The sequence below is a fragment of the Sesamum indicum genome, linkage group LG2 (assembly GCF_000512975.1).
Source record: "Sesamum indicum cultivar Zhongzhi No. 13 linkage group LG2, S_indicum_v1.0, whole genome shotgun sequence".
Taxonomy (NCBI): Eukaryota; Viridiplantae; Streptophyta; class Magnoliopsida; order Lamiales; family Pedaliaceae; genus Sesamum; species Sesamum indicum.
This window is the reverse complement of record NC_026146.1, coordinates 14,221,974-14,232,477: the sequence shown is the minus strand read 5'-3', so window position 1 is coordinate 14,232,477 and position 10,504 is coordinate 14,221,974. Positions and strand designations below refer to the sequence as shown.

Here is a 10,504-nt window from a genome sequence, read left to right as displayed (position 1 = left end):
AAATGACAAATCATAAAAATTTAGACCCTAAAAAAGTACTCTTCAATTATAATCAGGTATAAATATCAAATATCAATTCATCAATATTACACGCAACTTCGACTCGCAAAATATAATAAGACATATAGAAAATTGTGCAAAAACCACTCTCACACCTTTTCATTCAATTAATAAGAGTTAACTTTCCACATATTTCCCATAACTTAGTCATGAAGATAGTTCATTTATCTAACATATTAATTTATCAAGTGCAAATGAGATATGCTACTATTCTAAATCGATCATCTTATTTTTAATCATAATTTGAAGTATAATAAAATATACCAAATATCAGGAAATGATCACACCATGTTCTTATATTTATTTTTAAGGATAATTACATTTATATTCATGATTTTTGATATGTTTACACAAAAAATAATCATACATACTAAAAACGTCATAATTATTTATACAACTTATCCCTATTTTTAAAAAAGTACATATAGAGACTAAAAAAAGACGTCAATATCATTACACAACCTACCTCTGCTTTTTTACTATTAGGGGGTGATTTCTAAAATTATACAAAATGCAGAGGTAGTTTATGTAAACAATTCATATTTCTCCCTTTATTTTATTTAATGCTTTGCTAATTTTTATTTCTTGATTGTTATTCTCTAAGAAAATTATTTTTCCAATTTTTAAGTAGTATCCATAATTCCCCAATGTTGTAAAGGATGAATTACAACTTTGATTTGATGTGATGGGTAAGTTAATTAATGCTAAAAATTTGAATGGATAATTACCATACTTAAATAGAAAAATTTGGAATAAATAACATAAATATGATTTTATTAAGATTGACACTTTAAATAATTTGTAATAAAGTTTAAATTATTGAAATTTGAGTAAATCATAACGAGCTCCGATGAAATTTAATTAAAAGTACTAATACTATATGATTTTAACTGCCGTCAAATAACTAGCCAAATCTATTAGTGAACTGATTAAATATTTTTTGTGAATTATAAATTATAATTTTTTGTTTATTTTTGAATTAAGTGGATAATTTTTTTTATAAATTTTTATCTATATCTTTTAATTTTTTAAAATAAAATACATAATTTTATCAAATATACAAAATATTTATATTTTTATATAAAATAAATATTTATAATTATGTCAACTTAAAAAAGAATAGACGCCACTTAACCTTTAAATTTTTGAAAAAAAAAAAACAACAAAAATAGTATTATAACTCTATATTCTTTCAACACACGTCTCATCTTTCTGCCTTTTTCCCTTCTTTTTCCTCATCAATGGCGATATAGACTCACAACCCACATCCAGCCCTCTCCGCCAAAACCTACCCAAGCAAGCAAGCTCAAGAATTTTGGAGGCAGATCGATTTCTTAGTCTAGAATACAATAATGTCAATGGAAGGGGTTTTGTCTCCTACAGACCAGCAGAAGCTTGTGTCTTCCTTCCTAGAAATCGCCGTCGGTGAAACCGCAGAGACCGCGCGTCAGTTTCTTCAGGTATTCTAGGTTTTTCTTTATAAATTTGAAGTCCCAAATTGATTGATTAAGCATTTTGGGAGCTGCTTACTTCTGGAACATGAACTCTTAGTTCCCCCAAAAGACGCTTTTTTTTCAGATTTCATTTTCTTGTAATGTTTAACTTTTCAACTGGGCTTACATTGGCCGAGGTTGGATGGACTGTATGCTCAGTGAGTTGAACTCAGGGAGTCTGATGGACATTTTTTTTGTATTGTGGGTGGGGTGGGGGGTAAATTCATATACTCTGTATGTGATTTTTGGTAATTAGTTCCGTAAAATACTATTATTTTTTATTATTTGAATGCTGTGCGGATGATTGCAATTGCCAAATGGAGAGCTATTATGGCAAAGAGACCATGCTGGTTTATGATTGTTTTCTTACTATGCTACGAGAGTGAAAGTACTGTTTAGTAGTGATAAGACATTTAACATAGGCCTGCTATTTATTATTGAAGGAAAGCTAACACTGGAGTTTGTTTTTGCAACTGTGCTAGGAAGTAAGAGGAATTGGGAATTTGAATTATGCGGTTTGGCATAGGACATATTATGATAATTGAATTTTCTCTTATTAGATGACAAAATAAGGCTTTTCACCTTCTCATGGATGGAAATTGATGTTGCTGCATGCGTTTGTTATTGCGACTTAATTAACTTAGTTAAGTGAGCACAGCGGTTGTAGCTCAAGGGAGTTGGTAGTGGAAACTTGTATAGGATGCCCTTGTATTTGGTAAACTTACAAATAACTATTGTTGAGAAAAATTGCAAACTAACCATATATTATTTAATATTCAGCTCACACTCTCTGGGGGCTGTTAGTTTATTCAGCTCACACTCTCTGGGGGCTGTTAGTTTATTCAGCTCACACTCTCTTGGGGCTGTTAGTTTATTCAGTACACTCTCTGGGGGCTGTTAGTTTATTCAGCTCACACTCTCTGTGGGCTGTTAGTTTATTCAGCTCACATTCTCTGTGGGCTGTTAGTTTATTCTAAAATGTATATTTTATCCTTCTTAGATATCAATTCTATAAGCTTCATATCTCAATCATTTAATCTTAGATAAAAGAATTTGATAATGGTGGATTACATATAATTATATGAACTGTTTAAACTTACTGAAATCAAAATCAGTGGGCCACATTTTTGTTCATTCTTCTTTAAACGTTGGACCCATTGAAATTAGTCGTCCTTATTTTTATGTATTTTCTCTTAACCTTGGTTAAGGGAGGTACGAAGTGGTTGCAACTGGTGCTGTGTAGGATGGTGACCTGTGGTTTGTGGTGGAGGGTAGTAGGGGGATGGTGGTAGTAGGTGTGGGCTGGGTGACAAAGAGATGCTGGTGGAATATTGGGTCTTGTGGGATGGGGTTAGATGGTGCTATAGGATCAGTTTCTGGGTTTAAGGTGGTGCCATGGTGGCATTGGAGGTTGAGGTCAACCCCCACACACAGGGTTAGGACTTGGATGGTTATAGGTCTTGGTAGGGTGGTGGCTTTGGGCAGGGTGTGAGCGCCAGCGGGGTTGAAGGGATAAATGATGGTTGCTGGTGGAGATGGGGGGTGCCCTGGCGATAGTTTGAGTATAGGGAGGGAGGAGAAAACATAAAAAGATAAGGAATGTATGGGAAAGGAAAGGGGAAAAAGAACAAGAAAAGTGAATTCAGGTCAGACCCAAAATTACCAAACTCGACATAGATTTCTTCAAGAACCCCTTCTAGTTAAAATCTTACGATTAGTTTTCTTTCCAAAATAGACACTTTTGTTTAATTTAAACGAGTGTGCTAAAATTGTCTTTAGCACCAAAGTTCAACATAAAAAAGGATCCAACTAGAGCCCTGGGTGTGTTTTTATCTCAAATATAGTAAAATATTAACATAATAGGTGTTCTGAACAGGGTTTTAAGCATATTTTTTTTGCTATTTTCTAACACAAGGGCCTTTTTGCTCTTTCAATATTACATGACGACGTTTTTGAACTTTACCAAGTTGCTACCTTTTGGATCTTGATTTGGACATCTGGATAGGTATCTTAATGGTGGCGTGTGATATTGTACTCAAACCTCGTGAAATGGTTTAGGTGCTTGATTGACAAGGCAAGAAGCCGAAAACATCATTAATAACACGTTGCTATTGTATTAGTGTACATGATCTTGCACCTGATTTGAATTTTTTTTGGTCATTATTTGTTGGCCAGATTTTAGTGGATTTTTTTTCTTTTGTCCGGACGTTGCAAAATTTTATGGATTAAAGCCCTAAGCCTGCACTATTAAAGAATATGCCTTGATGAAGTCTAATTCCACAGGCCTATGCATTTTATTCCTGGTAATATGATAATCAGTGAACAAAGTAATTGTCTCTGACTCTCTGCATTAAGCTTCCCTCCCCGCCTGAACAGTTACATCTGATAGTGTATCAGAACAACTTGAGTCTAGGTGAATTGATCTAGCCAATACCCAATAGTTGGAACTGGATTCACCGTATGTCTGTTTGTTGTTCCACTATGATGCAAGCTTCTGTTTCATTCAGCTTCTTCAAAAAGTTATTGCAATAGCAATCCAGTATGGCGTTCAGTCTCACAACATCCGTTGAACTCATTCTGGTGGTAGATTTCATGCAAAGTCTATTGATATCCATTTTGAGGTGTCAGTGTTGGTAAAACTCGGGAAATTTGTTTAACGAGCTCTTATTGGAAAGAGGGAAGCATAATAACATGGATTCTTTCTGAAAGGGGTGTAAAAACAAAGATCATCGTAATGACTTGAGTTGAATAAGAACAAAAGAGAAGAAAAGGAGAGGAATAACAAAAGAGCTAGGAGAATCTGGTGCTGTATTTCTTATTTCTGGGAGGATTGGAGTAAAATTATTGAATAATAAGCACAACGATTAGTTGGACTTGTAATATAACAGTAACAGAAACTACAAGTTGTTAGCAATGCCAATAGCCGGAAAGTGATCTTGGGTTAAAGTTGGGTAGATTTTAAGGCATCTATGATTCACATGTTTCAATATCCCCTTCCCCAATGGGCTGGCTGAGTTTTTCTGTGCTCCCTAAAACTATCTAGTTCTGCAGGTTTCTTCGAATGCATGGCATTTTCCTATAATGATGTGTTATAGTTTCTCATATTGTGATAATTCATATGGTGATTGAACCTTTATTTTCCCTGAAAACCATAAAAGAAGGAGAGAATAGTTTGGAAGGACTTTTTGCTTACTATTATTATTATCCTTTTTTGTGTGTTAAATGGCATTGATATATTTTTTACAGCGTTGAGTATGTTTTTGACATCTGATGTTGGTGAAGATTGAATGCATCCTTATGTTACGGAATGTTTATGTAAAAGACTCACTGGTTGCAGGCCACTGGCTGGAAGCTTGAGGAAGCTATTCAACTTTTTTATGTAGGAAATGAAGGTCGGATAGCTACACCATCTGTATATTCTCCACCAACCGAAAGCGATCTGCCTCTCAATGATTCAAACCTAAGGCATGTTATTTGGAGAAACATCAATGTGTTGTCCTTCTCTATTTCCTACTTTTCTTGTGTCTCATTAAAGTGTATCTTATTTTAAAAATGCAGTGAACTGGGAAAGGAATTGGTGGATAAAGATGTGAGACAAGATGGAGAGGATGTACGACCACCTTTACCTGTAAAAAGGGATGTTCTTTATGATAATCGGATGCTCTATGGGTAATTCTACTTTCTCTCTTGTTGATGACAAGGAAGGTCATCATACTTACATGACTTCTCCTCAGATATTGATGAGGAATGTAGTTTTTGATTGATTATGTTTTACTCTATGTTAAGATTTTTTTTGTTGTTCTCTTTTTCTTTTTTTCTTGAGTATGACTTGGCTTGTGAAGTTGAGGTACTGACTATCAAACTTTTGCTGAAGATTCTTGGGTATTCGCTCAGCCTACATGCCGAGATTACTGATGCTTATCTATTCAGAAAGTTGTATAGTTTAGACTCCTTGTCTGTTGTGATCTTTTTGCTCTTTGTTTGTCAAATATCTGTTATTATAATCCTTTTGTTCTAGCTCCCCTTTTACAAGTTCATCTGTAATTTACAAGGAAACGCACGAAAAAGATTTCTTAAGTATCCTTGGCGAGCGTGGGAATGCAAAGGACAAAGAAAGTGAAATATAACATTAAAATTCTGAAAGAGCAACTCTTGGTTTCAGACGAGAATATATTCAAGAATTCCCAAGCATATATCCTTTTACTTAGAGAACAGTTAGATTTCACTTCTTATATTTGTCACGCGTATTATCAATGTGAGGCTTGATACATCTGCATTCTGTGTATGGTTTATGACCAGTGTTTTTATTCAACCTGGATATTCATGAGGACCTTACACATACATTTATATCTGTACCTAACGAATTTAGTTGTAGGAGTGCTTTCCAAGTCCTTGAAGCTTTTTCTTGTTGTATGACTCATCCTAAATCTTCTATTGGTTGGGAATTTACTGGGTTTAATGGTAACTACATTATTATTATTTTTTCCTGGCACATTCTACTTTGTCAAAATCTAACCATATTTCTAAAATATTTTTCACAGAATGAAAAGGCCCAGTATTAAGTGTTGTTTATAGTTCTTCAAACTTGAAATAGGCCCATAGGGACTCTTTCCAACTTTTCTACTTTGTCTATATGTTTGTTTCACTGATCCTAGAATTGTTATGCATACATACCTGTGCGCATGCACGTTTATATCTTGATAGATGCTCTAAGATACTGCCATTTTCACTTGATTTTCAGTTTTGCGCTCTCATGGTCTTTACCTTACTCTTACCCAACCTGACTAGGATTTTACATAGTTGAAAAAATATAGAAAAAGGTCTCATTCACATCAAATTACCATGATAACTTATTGAAGTAATAAAACTTAGATAAGAATATTACATGTTGGTGCTCTGGTGGGCCCCCAGTCTTGTTTTTTTCTTTTTTTCCATAAATGCTCCCTCACTCCTCCACTTGCTCCACTCTCTCACTTTTTTCTATGACTTGGTTTGGGTTGCTCAAAGCTAAAGCTCTATCCTCAAATGCCCTTTAAGTACAAATTAATCAGAACATACAATTATTTTCCACCTAATATTTGTTCAAGACTAGATACGGAAGATGTTGAGAACATATGCTAGGATTTATTCTAGAATGCAATTGGTCTGCTCTTGAAAGCTGCCAACTTTCCTAAGTTTGGCTCTTGCATAGCTGCTTTTGTTTTTGTTATTACAATGACCATCTCTTCTCAATTTATATATAACCCCTCATAGGTTGATGGTTTTAGATGTTGTCTCATCAACAACCTACAATTTTGTCAATGTTGTCTTCTTTGGGTTCTGAAAGTAGCTCAGATGAGGTAGCGGTATTCAGTTATGAGGCTAATTTTTTTCTTTTCTTATTTTGCTTGTATTCTCAAACTCATTCTTGAATCTTGTTTGGTACATTGTACTGTTATTAATTCTGTTTGGTCATATTCACTAGAGGGGCGAGATTGGGAGGTTCATCATATGCGTCTCATACTGTTGTTCCATTCCGCAATTTCGAGGAAGAAATGAAACATCCTGGAGTCTGGGAAGCAGAAGAAGGTTCATCTTCTTCTGTAGCGGATAAAACTCAGGATAATCTTGCGTCTTTGTATCGTCCTCCATTTGCTTTGATGTTCCATGGGCCCTTTGAAAAGGTAAATAGCTTTATCCTTTAGTAAAATGATGCAAGAAACTCAACTAAAGGTGGTTCTGGTGGGGCATTTACTGAATGGTTCCCTTTAGTTTTCTTATCTAACACTGCTAGGCAGCTCTGGCTTTTCGCTGAAATTCTGTCATCTCACATGATATTCGTACAATTTGCAGTCCCTGCAAAAAAACTCTCTCTGTCTCTATTTTTTACTTTAAGCATTTGTCCATTGATTCAAAGTTCTTAAGTGGGAACTCTGAATTTGGTTTGTACTTTATAACATAAAGATATCTGATACCCTTATTCTGTGTGATTTACAGGGAAACTAATACCGTACTTTTATCTTCACCTTCCACCTTGTTAATTCCTTTTCCAGTCGTATTTGGTCTCTCTTTTCATTTAAAGGTACCTGTGGAGAGAGGAACCGACCCAACATGAAACTGTGTGGGGTTTCCGCAGGACTTCAAGATGATTTCTTTCAAAATGGGATTGATGTTCGTGAACATTTTCCCTTTCTTTTTACGTGGCAGGAAGAAGTGCTATATCATTAATCAGAATTAGTGCAAGCTTCATCATTTTCTTCCAACTCTTGTACTTATCAGCTGTGGTTCTGTCCTATCTGTTTTTCCTCATTTTCTTTGTCTATCATGCCTCATGATCTTCAGTTTGGTAAAATCTCATGTGCATATTCTGTTGATTTTGATCTGGTGGCATTATTAACCAAAAAAGTACACACAATAGAACGTTGTACTTGAGATTTTAAGTTAGTTGCTTTGGACTTGGTTAACAGAAGATCCTGCAGGACTGTAACTTCTTTGCTCCGTACATGTCATGGTTACGATATCAAGCTATTTTTGTTGCAGGCTAAAGATGAGGCAAGGATGCAGAATAAGTGGCTTCTTGTAAACATGCAGTCCACCAAGGAATTTAGCTCGCACATGGTACTTTTTTTTGTTTTGTGTCTGCATCTGTATCTGTTTCTCTCTGTCTCTCTCTCTCTCTCTCGCGGACTCTGATGTAGTAATTGAAAAAAGGAGGTGCTGTAATCCAAAAGGGGAAAAGAGTAACTGAGTGCAGTTTTAGCCTTGGAATTTCTAAATGACAAATGCGATGAACAGCTGAACAACCCTGATCTTGGCATCTTGCTGGCCTCTTGAATCCTTCATAAGTCTGGCTATAGATTGTCATGGAGGACTGTAAATAATTCGCTTAATATCCCTAGTACAGATTTGAAAGAAAACAGAAATTTGATTCATGAATAATAAAAGCAGAATATAAACACATTGCAGCACCAAGAGACTTCAATTTGTGGCATGCTGTTCACGTATAACTAATATGAAGCTATGAATTCCTTCATTTGGAGCTAAAATCCTCGACTGTGACCACTTGGTCAAATGGATGGTTGGTAATTGGAGCCTTGGCTCTGACCAGTTGGTTAAATTGATGGTTAGGAGGCATTATGACATGTAGGGGGGTGTTTGTGCGGGCCTGTGTTTTTTGAAAGTGTTCAATGTAAGTGATTTTGGTAAAAAAGTGGAAAGCTTTTAGAAATTAAGTAGAGAAGTCCTTAAAAAGTTAAGAGTAGAGTGTTTGGTAAAAAACAACTCGTGCTTTGAATTAATTGATAAACTACAAAAATATCCTATGTATAATTTTATCTTTTTCTCCCCCTATCTCGTTCTCCTTCCATCCTTGTCTCTTCCACCTTTCACTTGTTTCTTTTCCTTATTTCCTTTCATCTCTCCTACCTTTCTTTTCCTTCTTTGTTTCTTTTGTCTCTCTGACCATGCTCTCCCACCTCCGAATCCCCAGCCCAAGCATCTCAGACAGCACAACAGCCCTAGATTCGCCGCTCAATCTCCTCAACCGACCCGATCGCTTTGCAACATGTGTGTAACTTATGTATATATAAAGGTAAATGTATATAAATATCTATATATACTGATGACAATTGTGGGCAATCGCTTGCAGTGGTGGCACTGGTGATGGTGGTTCCCGTTGCGATGATGAGAGAGAATTTGGGTTTAGAATTAAGAGGGGTATTTTGGGATTTTTTTTTAAATATGTTGAGGATAGAGATGCCCAAAACTAACTCAAAATATTTACTAATTGACAATGAGTTGAGAAGCATCCTGTTGGTGCTTTTAGCTTCTACATAGTAAAGTCTAAATTCAGCACTGGAAAAGCTACAACGCTCAGAATGAATCTTTTAAAGCTAAATGTTCAAAAGGATCTATTTTAAGCCTTTCCAAACACCCCTGGAAGGTTGTTCGTGTGATGGATGGAAACTGGTCAGAAAGTGGAGACCTCTTAATCAATACTTTTTGCTGTTTCGACAGGCCTTTTGATGTGTAACAGCTGATAATTTTTGGTAGTTCCTCTTGTGATATCCACGCTTTCCTATATCTTTCACATGCTCCATAGAGATTATTCAGTGCTTGCTACAGTGTTCCAACTTTATGGTGTCTCCCACATTCTCATGATTTTTAGGGGTAGCTTCAGACTAGAAAAATGTGTGGTTATATTCTGTAGTTTATCTGTCTGAAGAGTGGAAGTGAAGAATATAGCATTATTTGGTTCTGATGCCAGCCGATGCAGTATCAAGTGGCTTTGAATTGGGATATCCATTTGCATTATATTTGAGCTGATGGAAGATTGGCCTGAAGATTAGTTGTAATGCTGAATAACAGAAGCTGGCAATTCATGACACCTAAGATTATATTCATGCAAGGAACTCTAAAGAGCATCCTAAACTAGGACTGATTTTTCCAGGAGAGTTTATGAAGGATTTTGACGTTGAATCTGAAAATTTCAAACTGTTGTGGAGAACTAAGGAGATGGGTTGCAGAAATATAGGATGCATAGTTGAAAAAGAAAAAAGGAAGAGATGGAGACCATTTAGGATAAATTTTATTACTCGTTATTCATTCATACAGTCTTAGCCATGGAACATAAATATATAGCACCGCAACTTGTGGGCCAAGTTTCACAATATGACTTTAACTAAATTATTGTCTCACCTGTCTTCTGATCAGCTAGGTAACCTCGAACCCAGATACATCTCAATAAGAATTTCAGGTCCCACTTTTACTCAATTCTTCGAATAGTAGTAATTAGGATGCTTCTTGCCCAAAGAGCTGAAATGTTTACCTGAATCATGAGAAAAAGTGCTTCATCTGACATTCTACCAAGCTCTTGGTTGCAAATATGATAACTGCTGAAAAGCTCTTGGTTGCAAATCTCTCTCTCCCCCCCCCCCCCCTCTCTCTCTCTCCCTCTTATTTTTTTTTTTTTA

At 35.6% G+C, this 10,504-nt stretch overlaps 1 protein-coding gene across 1 annotated transcript in view; it reads left to right on the top strand.

The window, feature by feature from the left end:
• Positions 1,255-10,504, top strand: part of LOC105156144 (plant UBX domain-containing protein 7) — a 13,902-nt gene continuing 4,652 nt past the window's right edge. The window contains exons 1-5 of the mRNA XM_011072198.2: positions 1,255-1,520; positions 4,891-5,018; positions 5,112-5,222; positions 7,018-7,216; positions 8,073-8,150. Of these exons, the coding sequence (XP_011070500.1) occupies positions 1,413-1,520; positions 4,891-5,018; positions 5,112-5,222; positions 7,018-7,216; positions 8,073-8,150 (624 nt within the window). The 5' untranslated portion in view covers positions 1,255-1,412. The remainder of the gene's footprint in view (positions 1,521-4,890; positions 5,019-5,111; positions 5,223-7,017; positions 7,217-8,072; positions 8,151-10,504) is intronic.